Source organism: Muntiacus reevesi, unplaced genomic scaffold (genome assembly GCF_963930625.1).
Source record: "Muntiacus reevesi unplaced genomic scaffold, mMunRee1.1 SCAFFOLD_155, whole genome shotgun sequence".
Lineage (NCBI taxonomy): Eukaryota > Metazoa > Chordata > Mammalia > Artiodactyla > Cervidae > Muntiacus > Muntiacus reevesi.
Window position 1 is genome coordinate 104602 of NW_027077963.1, and position 25396 is coordinate 129997.

Below are 25396 nucleotides of genomic sequence, written 5' to 3' on the forward strand. Positions count from 1 at the left end.
AAGGGCTTTCAAGTCATTTGCATTCCTAGAGGCTTCTCCTAACCTTTCTGAGGTTGAGTTTGCTTCCCTATAAAATGAGAATCATAGTTTCTAGCCTGTAGAATCACTGTGAGGATTAAATGAGAAAATACATATAAAGTTAACACAGTTCTTAACAAATAATTGCTTTTTTCAAAGGGTGTTTAGAAACAGGAGAGACGGGATGAGAAGGAGGGCCAGTAATTACATACAGCCCAGCCAGACATCTGGCCGATGTCACCGCTCCTGGAGGCAGGAGCTCCTGAGGGATCAGTTTTTCTTCTCGTGAAGGAAGACCAGGCCATACAAGGCGAAGGTGACAAGGTGAACATTCCACAAGGGAGAGAAAACGCCACCAGGCTCCCCGTGAAAATGAGGAAAACCTGTGACTTCTTTGCATTGTGATCGAAGCAGTAAAAGAAGCTTATTCTCTAATAGTACATTAATAATGACAAGAAAAAATGAAGTCTCCTTTTAAAAAATAATGAGATATAACTAACATATAACACTGTGTACATTTAAGGGGACCACATATTAATTTGATACATCTATATATTGCAATGTGATAGCCATTGTAGCATTAGCTAACGGCTCTATCGCTTTATGTAATCATTATTATTATAGGGACAAATAAGATCTAGTTTCCTAGCAAGTTTTTAAACACAGTTTTGTCCTTTTTTAAGTAAAACTCTAATTCAGTGGTTCTCAAGCTTTTTCATCTTAGGAACCTTTAAGTAATGGAGGACCTTCCTGTATCGCACCTCAAAGGTGTGTGGCTCAGATGGTAAAGAGTCTGCCTGCAATGGAAGAAACCCTGGTTCAGTCCCTGGGTCTGGAAGATCCCCTGGAGGAGGGCATGGCATCCCGCTTCAGTATTCTTGCCTAGAGAATCCCGTGGACAGAGAAGCCTGGAAGGCTACAGTCCACTGGGTCGCAGAGTCGGACGTGACTAAGTGATTAACACTTTTTTCACTGTATAGCACAGGGAAATCTGCTTAATGTTATGTGGCAGCCTGGATGGGAGGGGAGTTTGGGGGAGAACGGATACATGTGTATCTATGGCTGAGTCCCTTTGCTGTCCACCTAAATCTATCACAACATTGTTATTGGTCATTCTTAAATATAAAATAGAAAGTTGTTTTTTTTAAATTGAGGACACAAACGTTTTTGTTTGAGTTTTATCTGTTGATATTCATATTGACTCATACTGATTCTCATACCTACTTTTCTATTCAATCTGTTGCAGTACATGGTTTTGGTTGCAAAATGTGAAGGAAACTCAGCCTCACAATATATGTAGTTGGGAAAGAGAGAAGTTAACATCCTTTTCGGGCCTCCCAGGTGGCTCAGCAGTAAAGAATCCACCTGCCAATGCAGAAGACACTGGTTGGATCCCTGGGTTGGGAAGATCCCCTGGACAAGGAAATGACAACCCACTTCCGTATTCTTGCCTGGAGAATCCCATGGACAGAGGCGCTTAGAGGGCTACAGTCTAAAAATGTTCACAAAAGAGTGGAACACGCCTGAGCCACTAAACGACAACTATAGTCTTTTTGTTTGCTGTGGCTATTCCTCTTTGGTACTACACCAAAACTCAACAGATGTCATTTCGTAAACATCAGTGACAGTGTGGAATCGGAAGCTATATCAATGAACCCATTATACTCTATTAAAATCCATTGGTCTGTCTTGATTTTTGCATAATGTTTCTGTCTACAGGGCTTCCTTTGTGGATCCATGATGTATCCCCAAAGCAGAACTTAGTGTATTTGTTGAGGAACTTTAAACACACACGCATGCGCGTGCACACACACACACAGCCTGCTCCTTAGAGCAGCGGTCCCCAGCCTTTTTGGTACCAGGGATCAGTTTTATAGAAGACAGTTTTTCTGTGGATGGAGGGGTGGATGGTTCCGGGATGATTCAAGCGCACTACATTTATTGTGCACTTTCTTTCTATTATTCTTATATCAGCTCCACTTGAGATCATCAGGCATTAAATCCCAGAGGGTGGGGACCCTGGCTCTAAGGGGCTCCCAGGAGTGCTTTCTCTTGGTCCGAACAAGGTAACTCTCACTGGTGGCGAGAGCTGCAAGGGAGGGTGGGGGCAAATGCCCCAGAGATTCCGGCTCTCCCCCTGCCTCAGCGGTCAATTCGCTGTTTCCTCTTGGTGATCCTTCCCCAATCGTGAGAGAAGTTTAAAAACATATATATCTGACTAGAGCGGGCAATGCAGTTCTACTGGCACAAATGACATTTGGTCGCAGTACAGTTACATGCGTCAAACACACGTTCAGACGTCTGATAGTAATGGCTGACAGAGGTTTAACATTTTCTTTGTGCTCTTTCTATTTTAATTAATCTGAAAAACAGCTCACTGGGGCTTCCCTGGTGGCTCAGGGGTAAAGAATCTGCTTGCCAATGCAGGAGACACAGGTTCGGTCTCTGGTCTGGGAAGATCCCGCATGAGGAGGAGCAACTAAACCCAGGCACCACAACTATTGCGCCTGGGCTCTAGAACCCGGGAACTGCAACTACTGCAGCCCACACGCCCCAGGCACTTATGGAGCCTGTGCTCCGAAAGAGAAGCCACTGCAGTGAAAAGCCTAAGCACTGCAACTAAAGCGTAGCCCCTGCTTGTTGCAACTAAAGGAAAGCCTGCACAGCAATGAAGACCCAGCACAGCCAAAATAAAAATAAATGATAAAATACAAAACAGCACATTGATGTGGTTGTTACCACAAGCCCCATTTTACAGATGAGGAAATAGGCCATAGAGATAAGTAACATGTCCCAATCTACCCAGCCACTCAGTGGGGCAGCTGGAAATGATGCTCTCCAGGCACAGCCATGAGACCTCCTAGAGCAGCCCGTCTGGTCTCCCAGGCTTCCAGGTTCTTGACTAGCCCCAAATAAGGCAAAGAATGCCTCCTCCTCACCAGCTTCTCAGGAGACCTAGCATGTTGCTAGACTCTTTGACAGAGAGGAATTAATGCCTGTCCTTGATGAGCAATGTCCTAGAGGCTTAGAGAGTTAAAGATACTTGAGAGCTGGACTCAGCCAACTGGCAGTTTACTCACCTGGCAGAATCTGGTCTATGGGAAAAAGGAGAGAGCCACAATTAGCGAATAAAAACCACCTTTCCTTTTCCTGAAAGTTATATTGGAGAAGGATTCTACTTTTAGAAGATGTAAAATCTAGAATCAAAAGGACCTCTAGAAGCAAAGAATGGATCGATTCTAGTTACTTTGTATTTAAGTGAGTTCTGGAGTGTCCTTGTTTTAAAATGTTATATACATTTTGAAGTTTTATAATAACCAAAGGTGGCTGGTTTTCAGGTCTTAAATGTCTCCAAAAGGAAAAGGCTTGCCTTGAGAGCCTTTCTAGCTTAAAACAATGCTTCAGCAAGCCCTTACTTAGGAATCATGAGCCACCTTGCTCTTTCTCAAATGGTTCCACTCAGAGGTCATTGCTATTTACTCCCTGCCAAATGGCCAGGCTACTCTCAACCCTGCTGCCTCCCAGAATTCATCTCTAGGCAAATTTGCCTTGTGGCCTCTCCCAGTTGATCTGCTTTGTGCTCTTGAGCCCGGGGACAGATCCAGAGGCAGTAACAAACTTAGGCAGTATTTTCCCTTTGGACTGCCAGCCTGACTCAGACCCAGGTGGATGGTGATTCAAGTTGAAACAAACATGGGCTCGTTCCAAGCCTTTGGTTTTGATCTGCAGGGAGACTTTGTAATGTGTGCCAGGGAAAAGCAATTTGAAAAATAATAATAATGTGCAGGGAATTGTTACATAAGACCTAAGACTGCTTTAGGGTCCCTTGGCTGGGCTGTTTGAAATGCTGTATTGTGAGAAGAAAAATGTAAAGCGGAAGAATATTACCACTAAGTTTTGGTATAAAAGCATAGCCTTTTAAATGAGGTTGGAGTTGAAGTGCTCTTTTTAAATGACTTTGAGGCCATCATCTGTCAGCTTCTCAATAAGTCAGCCCAATGGCTGATGTTGGTTTCTCCCAGATGGTGAGCATGCTGGAGGGTGATGAATTACAAAGCCAAGAAGAATCTTCTCATTCTTGTTCTCATCCTCTGGTGAGAAACTATTGCAAGCAGACTCTTTACCAACTGAGTCATCAGGGAAACCCATATGACTGTATAATATAATATAATAATATAAATGATATCCTTTAAAAGACATTGGGTATAAAAGGAGATGTCTTGAGCTCCAAGTTTATTTATGTGCTGTGCTTACTCTCTCAGTCATGACCGACTGTTTGCGATCCCATGGACTGTAGCCCACCAGACTCCTCTATCCATGGGGATTCTCCAGGTGAGAATGCTGGAGTGGGTTGCCATGCCCTCCCCTAGGAGATAGTGCCAATTCAAGGACTGAACCCAGGTCTCCCACATTGCAAGAGGATTCTTTACTGTCTGAGCCACCAGGAAATCCCAAATTGATTTATAGTTTAGGTAAATTTTTGCTTAAGACAACATAGACCCAAATCGACATCAAGGTCATTTATTTCTCCTTTCCCATCATTCAACCAATTTTAATCTATAGAATGAGGTGGATCATTGTAAAAAATTATCCAATCTCATTAAAATTTTATAAAACATGAACTCTTAAAATGATTGCTTCAGTTTTCCATTTATTAACGTAATGCTGATGTATCATTTATAGAAAAGTTACTTATACTCCAGTTTTTCTCTGGTTAAATATTTTTATGATTAACATAAAGCATATTTAATGCTCATAAGTCTAAGAATATGTATAATAACAATCTGCTTAAAATAAACTATCTTTTTCTGCATCCCCGAATTAAAATTTGTCATTAATAAGCAAAATCAATATTTTAGGCATTGAATCTAGGTGGAAGGTGTATGGATATTTCCTGTAAAATTCTTTCAACTTTCCTACATATATGAATTTAAGTAATAAAAAGTTGTCAAAAAAAACTAGACTTACCTGATGTAACCTCTCTAACTTTTTCATTAAAATACCTGAGAAGATACACAAAAGGCCAACAACTGGAAACAGTGCTGGAAACTCAGGGGGAGAGAGAATGCTCTTTGCAGCACTGAAAGACAAGCGCACTATTGTGTCCCTGGGGGAGGGCTGAGGGACACACTCTGGGGCTCTGTGTGCTGTGAATTCAAACTAAAGCAGCAGGGCTAACAGCAGTGAAGCAAGAGGCATCGATTCACCTCCGCTGCCTGCCCAGAACAAGGAGCTCTCTTGGACTAAAACACCAAAGAAGCATTCAACCACTGACTTGTGCATATGAGTTCTTTTGTGAGCTGGACAGAGCTTTTCCACTGACCCACTCCCAGCCCCACCAGCCGCTCCTTTCTTTCCATATCTATCCAGAAGGTAAAACTTCTGCCAGAGCGCAGGCAGGTAGTAATCTGCTTCAAAATAGCATGAGTTTTTAGAGAATATGGTCAAGAAGAAAGAAAGAGTGAGCCTCAAGGATAACATCTGTGGGGGCTGTGCTCAGCCGACACAGCCCTGACTCTTTGTGACCCCTGGAATGGAACCAGCCAGGCTCCTGTCCATGGAATTTTCCAGGCAAGGATGCTGGAGTAGGCTGCCATTTTCGATTCCAGAGGATCTTCCTAATCCACGAATTTAACCAGCGTTTTCTGCTTCTGGCAGATTCTTTACCACTGCGCCACCTTCCCAAGGTCACCAGAGAGCTGGAGACAAGGGCCAACTCTTTGTTGCAGCTGGAGAACCTGCACTCTGAGAAGAAAAGGCTCTGGTTACCTTAGGGCAAAGGATTGGTGACCATGACTTGGGTTTTAAATTCAAGCTTTTATGCCAAGCAAGTCTAAAGCTACATATTTATTATCCTTTGGATCCCTTCATTTTTTTTTAATTGCAAATAATTTTTGACCTACATTCATTCCTGCTATCTGAAGCATGTGAAAATTTTTTTTTCATTTATTTTTATTAGTTGGAGGCTAATTACTTTACCATATTGTAGTGGTTTTTGCCATACATTGACATGAATCAGCCATGGATTTACATGTGTTCCCCATCCCAATCCCTCCCCGCCACCCCCCCCTCCCCACACACACACACACACACACTCCAGTCCCCATCCAATCCCTCTGGGTCTTCCCAGTGCACCAGCCCTCAGCACTTGTCCCATGCATCCAACCTGGGCTGGTGATCTGTTTCACCCTCGATAGTATACTTGTTTCAATGCTATTCTCTCAGAATATCCCCCCTCCCATTTTGTTTTAAAAGTCTTTCTTCTGCTTGGTATCATTTCCCTACAACCTAAAACCTGTTACTTTTTTTTTTCTTTGGCAGTGACTGTCTATTGGGAAAGAGTTCTTCAATTGGTACTCTGTAATGTCTTTACCTTCATTTTTAAAGGAGGTTTTCAATGGATATAATAGTTTAGCTTGACAACTTTTTACCCCCCTAATTGCCCTTTCAGGACTAAAGATATGATTCTGGTGTTTTCTGGTCTTCATGATTTCTGAGAGAATTTAGCCTTCGTTCTTACCGTTGTTTCCCTGAAAGTAACAATTTTTCACTATCTGGGTGCTCTTAAGATCTGTTCTTGGTCTTTGCTTTTTAGCAGTTTGATTCTCATATGTCAGGGTTTCCCAGGTGGCATCAGCAGTAAAGAATCTGCCTGCAGGAGACGCAAGGGATTCAGGTTCAATCCCTGGGTCGGGAAGATCCACTGGAGTAGGAAATGGCAACCTGCTCCAGTATTCTTGCCTGAAAAACTCCATGGACAGAGGAGCCTGGTGGGCTACAGTCCAGGAGGCCACAGAGAGTTGGACATGACTGTTCAACAGTCCCACCCCAGCTGTTTTGTATTTATCCTGCTTGGAGTCCACTGAGATTCTTGACTCTGTGCGTTGGTATCACTAATCAACTGAAGAAATTTCTCAACCATTATTTCTTCACATTTTTCCTGTGCTCCACTGTCGTCTCCTTGGATTTTAATTACAAGTACAGTGTTCAACTACTGCTGCTATTGTCTTGCAGAACTCAGATTCCATGGCTTTTAAACCTCCTTCCCTCCCTTTATTTAATTTTGAATCATTTCAATTGACTTGTCTATAGGCTTCACTAACATTTTTTTTTTCCGCTGCTGTGTCCAGTCAGCTAAGTTCACTGAATGATTCTCATATCTGTTATATATATATTTTTAACATTTTTAAAACCTCCAGTTCTCTGTGGATTTTGCCCATCTACTTGTGCAATGTCCATTTTCTATCCACTGGAGCCCTTAGCATTTATCATTTATTAGAGTTATGTAATGAACTTCCCTGGTGGCTCAGATGGTAAAGCGTCTGTCTACAATGTGGGAGACCTGGGTTTGACCCCTGGGTCGGGAAGATCCCCAGGAGAAGGAAATGGCAACCCACTCCAGTACTCTTGCCTGGAAATTCTCATGGATGGAGGAGCCTGGTAGGCTGCAGTCCAAGGGGTCGCTAAGAGTTGGACACGACTGAGCGACTTCGCTCGCTAGAGTTATGTAAAGTCCCTGTCTGATAAGCCCAACATCTAGGCCATCTCTGGATTTGCTTTTATTGACTGTTTCTTTTTTCAACCCTAGCTCATATTTTCTTACTTCTTTGAATGTGTCTTAACTTTGGATATTAGACAAGACATTGCACATAAAAGATAAATGCAGAAGGAAGTTAATAATATTTGTTTCCAGAAGAGTGTGTTTCATCTATTCAACATGGCCCTAAGGTTAGGGGCCTGAATTCCTCTAGCCCGTGTGTGAGTCGCTCACACACTGTGTGAGCATCTTGCATTGCAGGCAGATTCTTTACCCTATGTGCTACTGTCTAACCTGTAGTTGAGCTGAGTATGGACTTTGCTTCAGGTTTGCTACATTCAGGTTACTAGCTTCAAATGTTTAGAGAGAAGAGCTAGCACTTTCCCTTCAGCAGGGCATGGGACCTTGCAGTTCTCTTGTTCTGTAGCCAAGTTACCCAGCTTGTTAAATCATGGGAGATCTCTCTCTGCTCTATAGGCTAGCTGCTAGCTTTTGGGGTCCATGGGAAGTTCTCTTTGTTTTTCATCTATGATTCCCAATCAGGGCTTCAGGAGGTCTCTCTGCAGCCTACCCTCAGGCTTTGGAAGCCTATGCAGTGCTCTCAGTGAGAGACTGGTGTCAGCACTCTGACATCCCTTAGCCATAGGAAGCTGCCAGCCAATGCCTTGCACTGAATGAAACCTTTAGAAGTTTCTCTCAGCTCTTTGCCTGCTCCCAGGCTTTGGCTCAGCACCAGTGTGTATTCAGTGAAAGCCCATGGGATAGAGTTGACAGGACTATGAAGACTTGATCTGTGGATAAGGTTCCTTGGGATTCTAAGCTGTCATGACAACCCATGTGATGCATTAATATAATGGGATACAACTAAAGTCGCCTTCAAGGAAATACTGCACAGACTCTTCCAGATAATTGGAGATAATAGGAGTAAGAATAGGAAAGACTTACTTTGTGAGAGTAGCTTAACTTTGATACTGAAGTCTGACACGGGCAACAGAGTAAAGGACACTCGCATGCAAATCAAAGTGAGTAACATGTAAAAAGGATCATCCATCATCATCAAGAAGGGTTTATATAAAAGATGAAGATATTTTTTAGAATTATTTATGTTTTCATTTCTGGCTTTCCTGGGTCTTCATTGCTGTATGCAGGTTTTCTCTAGTTGCGGCAAGCAGGGGCTACTCTTCTTGCAGTGCATGGGCTTCCCATTGCTGTGGCGTCTCTTGTTGCAGAGCAGGGACTCCGGGAGGCATGGGTTTCAGTAGCTGTGGCTCGTGGGCTTACTTGCTCCACAGTATGTGGAATCTTCCCAGACTAGGGCTCAAACTGATGCCTTCTGCATTGGCAAGCGGATTCTTTCCCACTGAGCCACCAGGGAAGCCCGAAGATGCAGATTTAACTTTAGAAAACCAATAAATGGAATTAATTAACAAATGAAATAAATCCTATAATCACCTCAACATATCCAGAAAAATGTATCTGATAAAATTCATTTCCATTTACGATGAAAAATTCCCAGCAATTGTGAGTAGAAGGAAAATTATTTGTAGACAACCCAAAATCCTTCCATAAACCTCAGATGTGATGATGAGTCATTGGAAGTTGCCCTTTGAGTTCAAGAAAAGGCAAAAATGTTCATTACTATTATTTTCAATTCAGCATTTTAGAAGTGTTCCTAGGCAGAGCATTAAAGCAAGAGAAAGGCACAAAAGTTTGATGACTGGAAAGGAAGAAACAAAACTGGCATACTTCACACATGATGGTTGATGAAAGAATGTAATTCAGAAATACAATATTAGAGTCAGTAAGAAAGTTTAGCAAGGTAGCTCTACATAAAATCAGGACACAAACTCCAATTGTATTCCTGTAAAGTAGCAAATTCTTAAACTTATGATTTACGATAGCATCAAACAAAAGTCGATTATCCATGAATAAATCAGACTAGGGATATACAAAACCTTTAGAGGAAAAGAAAAAAAAAATTCAGAGACATTTATCGATTTAAATGGGCTTCCTAGGTGGCACAGTGGTAAAGAATCTGCCTGCCAATACAGGGAATGCAGGAGACAATTGGGTTCAACCTCTTGGTTGGGAAGATCCCCTGGAGTAGGAAATGGCAACCCACTCCAGTATTCTTGCCTGAGGAATTCCATGGACAGAGGAGCCTGGTGGGCTACAGCCCATAGGGTTGCAAAAGAGTTGGATATGACTGAAGCGATTTAGCATGTAGCATGCTTTTTAAGGTGAGTTAGTACAAAAACATTTGACATGGATCTAATCTTACAGAATTGTTCTAACCAATAGTTTCTATTTCTCTGTAAATCTAGAGTTAATGAAAGTGAGGTATAACGTGTGTTGTTGAGAAATCATTACACAACAAAGGAGATCTTAACTCACCCAAACTAGTGGGTTATTTCTCCAGTTTATTTTATACGTGGAATTAACAGTTAACTCTGAGGATAAAATCCAACCACAGGGAAATAAAAGCCTGTCCATCCAGAAGCGTGTAAGTCAGTGCTCACAGCAGCATTTTTCGTAGCCGCAAAGTGGAAACAACCCAAATCTCCATCAACGTATGAATGGATAAATGGCTTAGCCATGTACTGTTTCTAGCTTGATCATCAACAGAAACGGAAGAACTGACACGTGCTGTAACATGGATGAACCACGAAAACATGACATCACATGAGAAAAGCTAACCACAAAGGAGCACACACCGTGTGACTCCATTTACGTGAAATACCCAGAACAGGAACGTCCACACAGACGGATATTATACTGGGGGCTGCCTGGGGCTGAAGGAGAGGAGGGGGCCATAGGTGGTGACTAAGGGATGCAGGGTTTCTTTTGAGGGGTGATGGAAATGCTCTAAAATTGACTGTGGTCACAGGTGACACCTCTCTAGACTAAGAGATACTGAACTACACACTTGGAATGGGTGAATTATATGTTATGTCAATTATATCTCAATAGCTTTTTAAAAAATCCAAAGGCACGATCTAGATGATGCTCTTAATTCTTTATTTTGGATGTACATATGCGGGGAGCGGCTTGAAAGAGCTGACTCTGGGAGCTGCCTTGATTGATTATCAAGGGTCTGTTCAAGGACATAGCTCTCTGTCCCGCCACCCCTCTCCTGGAACCCAAAGTTAATCAGAACACTAGTAAGCCTTGAATGCACACATGATGCAGATAGATAAGCCTTTCACGACCACCCTTAAGATAAATGGGATGCCCTTCTTAACCCTTGACGTTATCAGAGAGTTCTGGTGATTGTTATCTCAAAGTGATGTTTATGGAAAAATATTTTCTCTTCTTAAGATTCTCTTCTTGGTTTAGTATAAATGTAACCCTGAGAAATAATCATCGCTGACTGCAGCGATCCTCTCGACCCCATCTGTTCTGTGTCTTTATTTCTTAGCCTAAAGGAACGCGCCGTGTTGCTCGCTGAAATCTCCCGGCTGGTCCGGCATACATACTATACTCCATCTGAGGATCTCCTTGCTTTTACAATATATCTCAAATGAAGAAAAGAAGGCAATGCCTAAATTCAACGGGTTTGTATAATACCATTTCTGCAACAAGTTATTCTGAAATTCACAAAATAAATATACACAGAACTCTACAGCCGGTCACCAAAGGGAAGATGAGAAATGATAATTTTCTGGAACCTTCCATTAAACATTATCCTCTGATTTTATCTGGCTTACCTCATCATGGTAATACAGCTATCACTAATATATATGTGTGTGTGTGTGTGTGTCTATATATATATATATATATATATATATATATATATATATATATATATAAGTTCAATACAAAAAAAAAGTCTCTCAACCTGTGTGAATAAGGATGCACATTTCTCCACTTTCCTGAGGATAAATAACATAAGTAAAAATATATAATGCAAATCACAGAATGCCAGAGTTTAAGAAAAGAGTGCATTATAAAGATAATAAAACTGGAGTAAATGACTTGTAATGAAAATACAAAAGAAAACTATGAAAATGAGTGTCCTCAAACGCTTTAACCTACATATTAACTGTCCACACATTCAATTTCATATGTACCTGACTTGGGAGTTGACGTACCTTGCTCTTTATTTATTTTTTTTTGTAATAAAGTTTTATTAAAGTATAAAGGAGATAGAGCTTCTGACATAGACATGAGAAGGTGGTCAAAAGAGTACCCCCTTGCTAGTGTTAGCAATGGAGTTATATACTCTCCAAAGAATCCAAGGAATGTCTGGAGGTTGTAAAGACCTCACCAGACCTACTCCCATAATTTACATTTTAAGATAACAGAATTGGCCAGAAGGTTTAATCCAAAAACTGTCCTCAGGCAGGATACATCCTTGTAAAGACCAGACCTACTCCCATAATTTATGTTTTAGAAAGTGAAAGTGAAGTCGCTCAGTTGTGTCCAACTCTTTGCGACCCCATGGATTGTAGCCCACCAGGCTCCTCCATCCATGGGATTTTCCAGGCAATAGTACTGGACTGGGTTGCCATTTCCTTCTCCAGGGGATCTTCTTGACCCAGGGATTAAACCTGGGTCTCCCGAGTTGTAGACCTAATTTATGTTTATGTCTAATTTATGTTTTAAGATAACAGAATTAGCCAGAAGGTTTAATCAAAGGCTGTCCTCAGGCAAGATACATTATTGTTATATAATCCTAAAGAATGTAGAGGAAGCCCGGGCCGGGCCGCTGGAGCATGAGGGACCACTCGAATTCCGTTTGGAGTCTTCTTTGAGCTCGTAGAGTAGACATCATGAGCAAAGCACACCCTCCTTGTCCTGAAGGATCCCGGACAAGGCCCCAAGATGAAAGGTTGTTGCTGAATCCCAAAGACGTCCGGGTTCTTGGTCTCCGGAGGAGAAGAATTCAATCCGGGGCCAGAGACGAGGTTGGATCGCTCAGAACGTTTGTGTAATAAAGTTTTATTAAAGTATAAAGGAGATAGAGAAAGCTTCTGACATAGACATCAGAAGGGGGCAGAAAGAGTACCCCATACCTTGCTCTTTAAATCCTGTATCTCATCTTGTAAATTGGCATGGTTGCGTGCCATGACTTCCAGTGCAGCATCCAACATAGACTGCTTTTTGAGGGTATCAGCCACTTCTTGCCGAAGTGGCAGTCTCACAATTGCCTAATAAGATGCTGTGTCACTGAGTTTATCAAATCACTTTACTATGACGTTGTGTAGATAGATAACTCCCACATATGGACTTTGAAAACTATCACCACACACAGCAACTCACCTCCTTTTCCCTCCTCACTGAATCTGGTTACAGACACAGAAGGGGCCACCCTCCGGCCTTTCTGATATTAAGTCACTCAGACAAAAGATGCAGACCCACTGTCCACGCCGTGCCCCTCCCAATAAATCTGCAGAGCTTCACCACCCCACAACCAGAAAGAAATGGGTGTGAATGTGCAACAAGTGGTGGAATACGCCACCCTGTAGAACATGTTCCCTCTTTCTTTATTAGAGGCTTTGATTAACTTCAGATATCTTCACATATTCCAACCAGTGCTCAGATCTTTCCAACAGACTCCTATCCCAGCAAAAATAATTAGGCCATTCCCTTGTGGCTTATCTATTTTATGTCTAGTAGTGTGTCTATGTTAACCCCAAACTCCTAATTTATCCCTCCTCCCCACTTCTGCTCTTGGCTGACCACAAGGGCCTCCTGGGGAGAACAGGGAGCTCTACTCAACATTCTGCAGTCACCCACCTGCGAAAAGGAACTGGAAAAGGATGCATGTGTGTGTAACTGAATCGATTTGCTGTACGCCTGAAACTAACACAAAACTGTCTATCAACTATGCTCCAATATAAAAGAAAAATCAAATTTAACAAAAGCAGTTGCTCCCATAGCCCTCAAGGAGCCTCGTTATCCTGTCCTCCACATACCTGCCTCTGGACTGCAGCCCCTACAGCCCTCTCCCTGACTCACTCCATTCCTGTTGCCACCCTTCATTTTTATTGGGCAATCTGCTATTCAGATGATAGTAATTGATCCTTAAAATGAGAATTATGAGCAAATTGTTTGTAAACATGTTCTAAGTAAATAGCATAAATAGCAGCGGGAAGATTAAAACAAGGAAGAGTTGGTTAAAGTTCACCACTTGAGTCCCAAATTATGATTTAATGACAAGAATATTTCAATGACTTGTCAATGAATTACCAATTAGTGACAATTCTTTAAAGAGTTGAGAGGCCGTAAGAAGAAATGATTCAAGACTGAAATGTTTTCCAAGTTAACTCAAATTTACATGAATAGAATGAAAATTATACCAACAAGTACGACAAAAAGGTATGACAAGCTACCGAAGCCAAAGTACTATATATAAGTGGTAGCATCTGGGAAACATGGAATTAACTGTCAAGGTAATCCATGTAACTGAAGCTTAGTTTCAAAATATCCATTTTAGGTTTGAGCGTTTCTTTTATCTGCTTCATCATTATACCGACATGCGGTAACATAAAGATTAAAATTATTATCTTAATAGTAAAAGACTAAATTACTAATATCTGTCTATATTAAAAATTTAGAACTTAATCTCTTAACACTTCACCAGCGACACAATATCTCCACTCCAAGTGGAGCGTCTCTCGGGTCTAACTTTTATTTGCTGGATATAGAAGGTGTGCTTTTAGGCTTGTTTAGAGACCATATAGTCACAGCCTGTGTATTTTTTCATTCAACTAGATTCACCATTTAGCTAGAATCAACAATCATTTTGAATTTTCTTTCAGGAAGTCTGAAAATTATTTATCCTTCTGGATACTTGCTTCTGCTTTCTCATTTTCATACGGACAAATTCTCTCTTTAAATGATTGCATTTGTTGATTAACTCCTATTTCCCGTCTTAGGCTGGCTATTTCATCCTGCAGCACATGGCTTTTGCATAACAGATCTTTTGCTTTTCTGCCACTATCAGGAACCTAAGTGAAACAAAGGAAACTTGTAGTTAGTACTCAATAAAATGACATTTCACTATTTCCTCTGAAATGAAACACTAACCTGTATCTTTATACAATGAAAAGACTGCAGCAAGTGGCTCTCCAACCAGAAAAATTAAGATTTGATTCAAACCTCAAACTTTATACAAGCAGAAACACCCTAAGGTTCAAAAACTCAATTGAAGACAAAGAATCCATGAAAGGAAAAAGAAATCCCAAGCGACTTTTCAAGAAGCTCAGAACGGAAAAGGCTTTTCTCTGAACCACAGCAAACCCAGAAGGCTTAAAATAAAGGATCTGTAGCGTTGACTACACTTAAAACTTGCATCCGATATGGAATATATATACAATGGAAAACTACTAAGCCGTGAAAAAGAACAAAATAATGTTATTTGCATCAACAGAGATGGACCTAGACATTATCACCCAATGTGAGGTAAGCCAGACGAAGACAAATATTATATCATACTGCTTATATGTGGAATCTAAAATGAATTTGTTTACAAAACAGAAAGAGATTCACATCCACGGCTGATTCATGTCAATGTATGACAAAAACCACTACAATACTGTAAAGTAATTAGCCTCCAACTAATAAAAATAAATGGAAAAAAAAAAGAGAGACTCACAAACATAGAAAACAAACTTATGGTCACCATGGGGGAAAGGAGGGTAGGGGGAGGGAAAAATAAGGTTGGGTTTAACATATACCATTATATACAGTCAAGTGTATGTAAAATAACCAATAAGGATCTACTGTGCAACATTAGGAACTACAGTTAATATTCTACTAGAAGAATCTCAAAAGGAACGTGTGTGTGTGTGTGTGTGTGTGTTACTCACTCAGTCATGTCCAACTCTTTGCAACCCGACAGACTGTAGCCTGTCAGGCGCCTCTGTCCATGGAATTCCCCAGGCAAGAATACTGGAGACAGCAGCCATTTCCTTCTCCAGGGGGTCTTCCCAACCTAAGGATCCAACCCAGGTCTCCCGCTTTGCACGTGGATTCTTTACTGTCTGAGCCAGCAGGGAACCCCCATTTACATAATATACACACATATATACATATAGGTCTCAATCACTGTGCTATATACCTGAAACTAACACAACATTGTAAATCAACTGTGATTCAATAAACACCACCATTCGCTGCCTTTAAAAACACTGCATCTGATACCTCCTATACAGTTACTTCACAGTAAGAGCCTTAGCTCTCTATATATTTAAATAGATTATATTTTGTACAGAAATTGTTTTCTTGAGAATATGCCACATTTCTAACATTTTAATAGGCAATTACAGACTTCTACCTACTGACAACTGTACTAAGCACTTCTACAAACATCAATTATCTCATTAGCTATAATAATTCTGGAAAGGAAGAAGTTAAAACTATATAAGTAAGCTGCAGGCTTTTCACCAGGTCTTCTGACTCTATTAGGCCTCTTACATCAAACCACAGTTACTTCTCTAGTACAAACATATCAGTACAATATAATCCACCTATTTCATTCATGGTATATACACTAATGGTAAATAAGGTAAAATTTAGAGAGGTCTTCTTAGAGAATCATGAGGTTACTTTCTGTAGCAATAACTTTCATTCTCTCTTCATACTGTTTAAAATAGTAAGATGGGGGAAATACAATGAAAAACATAATAATTATCACTAAATGTATACTATGGCATATCTATCACTGTTTTCAAAAGTTCCTTGTATGGAAACAGGACACTACACAGAGGAGAGGGTTCATTTTCTCACAAGTACAAGAATGACTTCCAAAGTATGGTCTTTGGACTGCCTATAGTTTTCCTCCTTACCTTCAGTGGAGGTGATAAACTAACCTAATGATCTATCAAGGGAGGGAAATCACTACCAAATACCAGAATATGTGCAAGTAGCAAGAGTTTTTGAGTTTTATTCCCTTGTTGGGAGGGAGACTTCTATAAGTTGATTCTAAAAAAAGACCTTGGTAAAGTGTTGAAAAGTGTTTTTACAACTGATGTTGCAGCTTTTACGAACTGAAAAGCTGTAAATGATGTGAAAAGGCCGTTGACAGGGCACTGGTTACAGAAATGAGAGTGGAGCCAGGAGCGGACTCTGACTGAGACACTGGTGGTGATGCGGGCATGGAGGGACAGACGTGCTCCCTGCAGAGCAGAGGGACTTTGTCGGGTAGGGCAGTCGACGGGGGAGCACACGTGGTCTGCCTGGCCTAGACCGCAATCAGGGTCCCAGCTCCTTCGGGACAGTCGCAAAAGATCTGAGATCAGTTCCTATGGAAAATATTAAAGACCTCTCCTTGGATGAGGCCACTGTGTGTCCCTACCTGACTGATGTAGACAAATGGATCTGAACTACACACAGTGCGTTCCTGAGCTCTCCCCGAGAGGTTTCCGTTGTGGGGGATCTGCTGCGAGGACCTCGGGGATGGGTCCCGGTCCGTGTCTGAGAGGGACATTGGCTGGGGAATGAATTCCTTTGTTCTGAGATGCCACTCGAGAACTCAGCAGAATGAAGGACAATCAACTTCAAGAGTGTTTGGTTTCTACCAAATGCTGGAAAAAAATTCTACGGGGAGCATTCCTGCACCTCTCGAGGACGCCAGTTAACACCAGACCTTGAGGACTCTACTGTGAGGGAGAATCCAGCTGGGAAAGCTGGAGCCAGCTCTGCTGTTCTCGGGGCAGGTGGACTGAGGGCTGACGGGCACAGAGGTAGGGGGTCCACGACCCTCACCCACCTGCCAGATTGAAGGCCAGAGGAAACTTGATGTAAAACTAGGCACAATCTTCCCTCCCCATGCCCCTTCTCTTCTAGACCTATTCACTCAAGGCAGAAGGATCTGTCGCCTGAGGCGAGTGGAGAGCTTAACCTCCAGTTTCTACAACAATCTCAACCCTGTGGTTTCTCAATAACCATCCCCATGGAAATGAAATGCAAAAAGGCAATATGGTTATCTGAGGAGGCCTTACAAATAGCTGTGAAACGAAGAGAAGGGAAAAGCAAAGGAGAAAAGGAAAGATATTCCCATTTGAATGCAGAGTTCCAAAGAATAGCCAGAAGAGATAAGAAAGCCTTCCCCAGCGATCAATGCAAACAGGGGAAAACAACAGAATGGGAAAGACTAGAGATCTGTTCAAGAAAATTAGAGATATCAAGGGAACATTTCAGGCAAAGATGGGTTCGATAAAGGACAGAAATGGTATGGACCTAACAGAAGCAGAAGATATTAAGAAGAGGTGGCAAGAATACACAGAAGAACTGTACAAAAAAGATCTTCACAACCCAGATAATCACAATGGTGTGATCACTGACCTAGAGCCAGACATCCTGGAATGTGAAGTCAAGTGGGCCTTAGAAAGCATCACTATGAACAAAGCTAGTGGATGTGATGGAATTCCAGTTGAGCTATTTCAAATCCTCAAAGATGATGCTGTGAAAGTGCTGCAGTCAATATGCCAGCAAATTTGGAAGACTCAGCAGTGGTCACAGCATTGGAAAAGGTCAGTTTTCATTCCAATCCCTAAGAAAGGCAATCCCAAAGAATGTTCAAACTATCGCACAGTTGCACTCACCTCACACGCTAGTAAAGTAATGCCCAAAATTCGCCAAGTCAGGCTTCAGCAATACGTGAACCGAGAACTGCCAGATGTTCAAGCTGGTTTTGGAAAAGGCAGAGGAGCCAGAGATCAAATTGCCAATATCCGCTGGATCATCAAAAAAGCAAGATAGTTCCCGAAAAACATCTATTTCTGCTTTATTGACTATGCCAAAGCCGTCGACTGTGTGAATCACAAGAAACTGTGCAAAATTCTGAAGGAGATGGGCATACTAGACCACCTGACCTGCCTCTTGAGAAACCTGTATGCAGGTCAGGAAGCAACAGTTAGAACTGGACAGGGAACAATAGACTGGTTCCAAATAGGGAAAGGAGTACGTCAAGGCTGCATATTATCACCCTACTTATTTAACTTCTATGCAGAGTACATCATGAGAAACGCTGGGCTGGAAGAAGCATAAGCTGGAATTAAGATTGCCAGGAGAAATATCAATAACCTCAGATATGCAGATGACACCACCCTTATGGCAGAAAGTGAAGAGGAACTAAAAAGGCTGTTGATCAAAGTGCAAGACGACAATAAAAAAGTTGGCTTAAAGCTTAACATTCAGAAAACTAAGATCACGGCATCTGGTCCCATCACCTCATGGGAAATAGATGGGGAGACAGTGGAAACAATGGCAGACTTTATTTTTGGGGGCTCCAAAATCACTGCAGATGGTGACTGCAGCCATGAAATTAAAAGACGCTTATTCCTTGGAAGGAAAGTTATGACCAACCTAGATAGCATATTAAAAAGCTGAGACATTATTTTGCCAACAAAGGTCCGTCTGGTCAAGGCTATGGTTTGTTTCTCCAGTGGTCATGTATGGATGGGAGAGTTGGACTGTGAAGAAAGCTGAGCACCGAAAAATTGATGCTTTGGAACTGTAGTGTTGGAGAAGACTCTTGAGAGTCCCTTGGACTGCAAGGAGATCCAACCAGTCCATCCTAAAGGAGATCAGTCTTTGGTGTTCATTGGAAGGACTGATGCTGAAGCTGAAACTCCAGTACTTTGGCCACCTCATGCGAAGAGTTGACTCATTGGAAAAGACCCTGATGCTTGGAGGGATTGGGGGCAGGAGGAGGAGGGGACGACAGAGGATGAGATGGCTGGATGCATCACCGACTCGATGGGCATGAGTTTGAGTAAACTCCGGGAGTTGGTGATGGACAGGGAGGCCTGGCATGCTGCGATTCACGGGGTCGCAAAGAGTCGGACACGACTGAGCGACTGAACTGAACTGAACTGATTGTGTGAGCTACTGACGTGACCTTCTCCTCCCTCTGATTGAAAAATTGCACCCAGCTTTTCAGGATTATAGAATTCTTATTTCTGGCCTTGTTACTTGCGGGAATTTTGAATTGTTTTGCTTTTAAGAAGTAACTTAAAATTTCCTATAACACCAAACAAAATGACACTAAACAAATGGTACAACACTAAATAAAGTGGTACTTCTCCAAACAAAGGGGATATTATAAATAATATTGATGAAATAGTGTTAGAAATTTGAAATTTTCACCAAAGATTACTCTACCTGATTCCGATTATTTCTCATAGTCCGCAGTTCCATTTTGAGTGCTGGGAGAGTGAGTTCTAGTTGTTGTTTCAACTTCTTTACTATATTTGTCTTCTTTTCTGAGCTGCTCCCTAATTTTTTCATTCAACATATTAGCATTTCTTCTATTCTTTTCTTCTTTCTTTAAAGTGAATCTGAAAAATTTAGAGAGTTCTTCTTAGAAAATCAAGGGATTATTCGCTGCTACTGCAATAATTTGCGTTCCCTCTTCACAATCTTTAAAATAATAAACATGGGGGGAATACAATGAAAAACACTCAATAATGATCACTGTTTTCATGCAGAGGCTTAGGAATAAAATTGCATAAAATTTTGTTTTTATTTGTCTTGAGAAAAATGGCTACTTCATACATCTGTGGGTGGGAACGTAAAGTCATATAAACTTTCTGAAGAATAGCTAAGAAATATAGACCACAGACCTTTCTAAAACTTCTCATACTTTAACCAAGTAAGATAATATTATTAAAGAAAAATGTATTCAAAGTAATTTAAAAGGTAGAAATGAATTTATAGAAAAGACATTCCTTGCAGTATTAAACAGAATATAGAAAAGTGAAAAACAACCGAAAGTCAATTTGGTAAATAACTATTGGGGTCTCCATTATGGTGAACTCCTGAATGGTCATGAAAATGATGATTTGGAAAAATATACATTAAATTATTAGAAGCATTCACTGTTAAGAACCTGCTACATTATTTCCAAGAATTTCACAGTCCACAATATGTTTTCTCCCCTGTAAAATCCAAGAGGATAAGTTAGTCCTTATAACACACCTACATCTCTGTAGTATTAAACGAAGCAACAGTTCAAATATTTCTTTAAAAGCGAGATGTATGGTACCTCAAGCTGCCCAGTTCTCGTTCCCACTCCGCTTTCTGGTGCTCTAACTGTGATTTCACTTCTTCGCTTTCTGACAGCTCTTTTTGTAGCCCACAACCCTTACTTTTTAATTTGTGGGGTGCTCCTCTAAGGAGTTCACAGTGGCTTCTTTGAAAATCTATTAATGTTTCATGGGACAAAGTTGTATCCCGAATTTTCAACTTGCGACCGGAATCTGCATGACAAAGAAAACAAAGATAGAAACAAACAAACAAAAATGTATGTGAGTAAAATTTGAATATAAAGGACTGTGCCTTTCACAGTCACTCATCCAGGCACTGAACAAATATTAAGTGTCTGTAATGGGGAATAGACACTTCACTGGAGCACCCGTGAAGAGAGACCCTGCGTCCAAGGTAAGAGAAACCCAGGTAAGACGGCAGAGAGGGGATCAGGGGGCAGACAGACTGAAACTATAGTCATGGACAACTAGCCAATCTGATCACATGGATCACAGCCTTGTCTAACTCAATGAAACTAAGCCATGCCGTATGGGGCCACCCAAGACGGAAGGGTCATGGTGGAGAGGTCTGAAAGAATGTGGTCCACTGGAGAAGGGAATGGCAAACCACTTCAGTATTCTTGCCTTGAGAATTCCATGAACAGGATGAAAAGGCAGAGATAGGACACTGAAAGATGAACTCCCCAGGTCAGCAGGTGTCCCATATGCAACTGGAGATCAGTGGAGAAAGAACTCCAGAAAGAATGAAGGGATGCAGCCAAAGCAAAAATAACCCAGTTGTGAATGGGACTGGTGATAGAAGCAAGATTCGATGCTGTAAAGAGTAATATTGCATGGGAACCTGGAATGTTAGGTTCATGAATCAAGGGAAATTGGAAGTGGTCAAGCAGGAGATGACAAGAGTGAACATCGACATTCTAGGAATCAGAGAACTAAGATGGACTGGAATGGGTGAATTTAACTCAGATGATCATTATATCTACTACTGTGGAAGGAATCCCTTAGAAGAAAAAGAGTAGCCATCATAGTCAACAAAAGAATCCGAAATGGAGTCCTTGGATGCAATCTCAAAAATGACAGAATGATCTCTGCTCGTTTCCAAGACAAACCACTCAATATCACGGTAATTCAAGTCTATGCCCCAACCAGTAACACCAAAGAAGCTGAAATGGAACAGTTCTATGAAGACCTACAAGACCTTCTAGAACTAACACCCAAAAAAGATGTCCTTTTCATTACAGGGGACTGAAATGCAAAAGTAGGAAGTCAAGAAACACCTGGAGTAACAGGCAAATTTGGCCTTGCAGTACAGAAGGAAGCAGGGCAAAGGCTAATAGGTTCTGCCAAGAAAACACACTGGTCATAGCAAACACTCTCTTCTAACAACATAAGAGAAGACTCTACCCATGGACATCACCAGATGGTCGACACCAAAATCAGACTGATTATATGCTTTGCAGCCAAAGATGGAGAAGCTCTATACATTCAGCAGAAACAAGACCGGGAGCTGACTGTGGCTCAGATCATGAACTCCTTATTGCCAAATTCAGACTGAAATGGAAGAAAGTGGAGAAAAACAGTAGACCATTCAGGCATGACCTAAATCAAATCCCTTAGGACTACACAGTGGAAGTGTGAAATGCATTTAAGGGACTAGATCTGATAAGCACAGTGCCTGATGAATTATGGATGGAGGTTCGTGACATTCTACAGGAGACAGGGATCAAGACCATCCCCAAAAAGGCAATGCAAAAAAGCAAAATGGCTGTCTGAGGAGGCCTTCCAAATAGCTGGGAAAAGACAGGAAGCAAAAAGCAAAGGAGAAAAGGAAAGATATGCCCAGCTGAATGCAGAGTTCCAAAGTATAGCAAGGAGAGATAAGAAAGCCCTCCTTAGCAATCAATGCAAAGAAATAGAGGAAAACAAGAGAATGGGAAAGACTAGAGATCTCTTCAAGAAAATTAGAGAAACCAAGGGAATATTTCATGCAAAGATGGGCTCAATAAAGGGCAGAAATGGCAGGGACCTAACAGAAGCAGAAGCTGTTAAGAAGATGGCGAGAATACACAGAACTGTACAAAAAAGATCTTCATGACCCAGATAATCACGATGGTGTGATCACTCACCTAGAGCCAGATATCCTGGAATGTGAAGTCAAGTGGGCGTTAGAAAGCATCACTACGAACAAAGCTAGTGTTGGTGATGGAATTCCAGTTGAGCTATTTCAAATCCTCAAAGATGATGCCGTGTAGGTGCTGCACTCAATATGCCAGCAAATATGGAAAGTCCACCAGTGGCCACAGGACTGGAAAAGGTCAGTTTTCATTCCAATCCCAAAGAAAGGCAGTGCCAGAGAATGCTCAAACTACCCCACAATTGCACTCATATGACATGCTAGTAAAGAAATGCTCAAAAGTCTCCAAGCCAGGCTTCGGCAACATGAGAATCGTGAACTTCCAGATGTTCAAGCTGGTTTTAAGAAAAGGCAGAGGAGCCAGAGATCAAATTGCCAACATCCGATGGATCTGAAAAAACAAGAGAGTTCCAGAAAAACATCTATTTCTGCTTTATTGACTATGCCAAAGCTTTTGACTGTGTGGATCACAATCAACTGTGCAAAATTCTGAAAGAGATGGGCATACCAGACCATCTGATCTGCCTCTTGAGAAACCTATATGCAGGTCAGGAAGCAACAGTTAGAACTGTACATGGAACAACAGACTGGTTCCAAATAGGAAAAGGGGTATGTCAAGGTTGTATATTGTCACCCTGCCGATTTAACTTATATGCGGAGCACATCATGAGAAACGCTAGGCTGGAAGAAGCACAAACTGGAATCAAGATTGCCAGGAGAAATATCAATAACCTCAGATATGCAGATGACACCACCCTTATGGCCGAAAGTAAAGAAGAAGTAAAGAGCGTCTTGATGAAAGTGAAAGAGGAGAGTGAAAAAGTGGCCTTATAGCTCAGTTTTCAGAAAACTAAGATCATGGCATCCGGTCCCAACACATGAAGTGGGCAAATAGATGGGGAAACAGTGGAAACAGTGTCAGACTTTATTTTTCTGGGCTCCAAAGTCACTGCAGATGGTGACTGCAGCCATGAAATTAAATGACACTTACTCCTTGGAAGGAAAGTTATGACCAACCTAGATAGCATATTAAAAAGCAGAGACATCACTTTGCCAACAAAGGTCCATCTGGTCAAGGCTATGGTTTTTCCAGTGGTCACGTATGGATGGGAGAGTTGGACTATAAAGAAGGCTGAGCGCCAGAGAATTGATGCTTTTGAACTGTGGTGTTGGAGAAGACTCTTGAGAGTCCCTTGGACTGCAAGGAGATCCAACCAGTCCATCCTAAAGGAGATTAGTCCTGGGTGTTCATTGGAAGGACTGATGCTGAAGCTGAAACTCCAATACTGTGGCCACCTGATGCGAAGAGTGGACTCATTGGAAAAGACCCCGACGCTGGGAAAGATTGGGGGCAGGAGGAGAAGGGGACGACGGAGGATGAGATGGCTGGATGGCATCATCGACTTGATGGACATGGGTTTGGTTGGACTCTGGGAGTTGGTGATGGACAGGCAGGCCTGGCGTGCTGCGATTCATGGGGTCACAAAGAATCGGACACGACTGAGTGACTGAACTGAATAATGTGGAAGACACTATTCTAAGGTCTGAAGATAAACAGACGCCCCTGGCTCTTGTTTAGCTTGAAGTCTAGTACAAGAGAAAGAAAAATCAAATAATTATGACCTCAGGATAGATACTACCAGAAAAGAGAGTTCTATGAAAACAGAACAGAGCTTGACACAGACTGGGTCCAGGAAACTTTTCCCTGGGGAAGAGATGTCACACTGAGAAATGAAGGATGAGCAGGAAGTGGTAAGCAGAGTAGGAGGAACAACCCTGTGGACAGTCTCCAGCTGCCATATGTCTCTAACCTAGGCAGAGTGAACAGCTACCGATTTACCTTCCTGAGTGGAGCAAGCAAAAACAATACCGGCACAATACATCAAACAATGGTTTTCATGACAAAGGACTTCAGGGAATGAAGGACAATGATCCCGGAAACACACGAGGTTAGCCTAAGGGACGCCCCAGCTCATTGCCTGGAGAGAATTTCCAGGCCCTGACACAGGGAGAAGGAATGGCAGCTCAGTTCACTGGCCTCCCCAAGTGGAGGTGATGAAGATGAGAATCTGGGGAAACCAACGCGGGCAGAGATCACAGGTCAGAACCGTGGAGAGGAGAGGGTGGAACACAGAACAAAGACCCTGGAGATCTGAGGACGAGTCCCTTGGATATTAAGCAGAGGAACGAACAGTGCACATGTGTGAGAAACCACCTGAGACCAGGGAGAGACCATCTGAAAAGACTACAGGAGACCGTGCCTAGTGCTCGCTCACTCCTAGGAACTCTATCTATTCTCCTGAACCAGCCTGGAAAAACTCCTACGTACCAGCAGAATGAACAGGGCAGTCAGCAAGGTCTTGCCTCCAAGGCAGGAAATAATGAGCCCTAGCCCCAGGGCCCCTCTGGATGCATCGAGCAAATCGTGAGAAGCAAGAGCACAGAAGGATCTCTGGAAAACTCTCAATATTTGGAAAGTAAATCACACGGATCTAAATAACCCTTGGATCAAAGAGCTAATGAAGAGAGAAAGGACAAAGTATTTTGAACTGAAGGAAAATGAAAATGCTAATACCAGCAGACATGTTAGGGAACTGACAAGCTGATTCTAAAATTCAGTAGAAAGAAGGGTAAAAACTAAAACCAGATGGAACTACACAATTATGACCTTTAACCATACAGCCAAGAGAGGCAACAGTTGGGCTTTAAGCA

The 25396-nt window shown here is 41.9% G+C and overlaps 1 protein-coding gene across 1 annotated transcript in view; it reads right to left on the reverse strand.

Annotated features, from left to right (window-relative positions):
- Positions 1 to 19704: 19704 nt before the first annotated feature.
- LOC136155284 (POTE ankyrin domain family member A-like) overlaps positions 19705 to 25396 on the reverse strand; it is a 52097-nt gene continuing 46405 nt past the window's right edge. Inside the window, exons 13-14 of the mRNA XM_065917112.1 lie at positions 20653 to 20763; positions 19705 to 19842 (exon numbers count right to left, since the gene is read on the reverse strand). Coding sequence (XP_065773184.1) covers positions 19832 to 19842; positions 20653 to 20763 — 122 coding nt within the window. The 3' untranslated portion in view covers positions 19705 to 19831. The remainder of the gene's footprint in view (positions 19843 to 20652; positions 20764 to 25396) is intronic.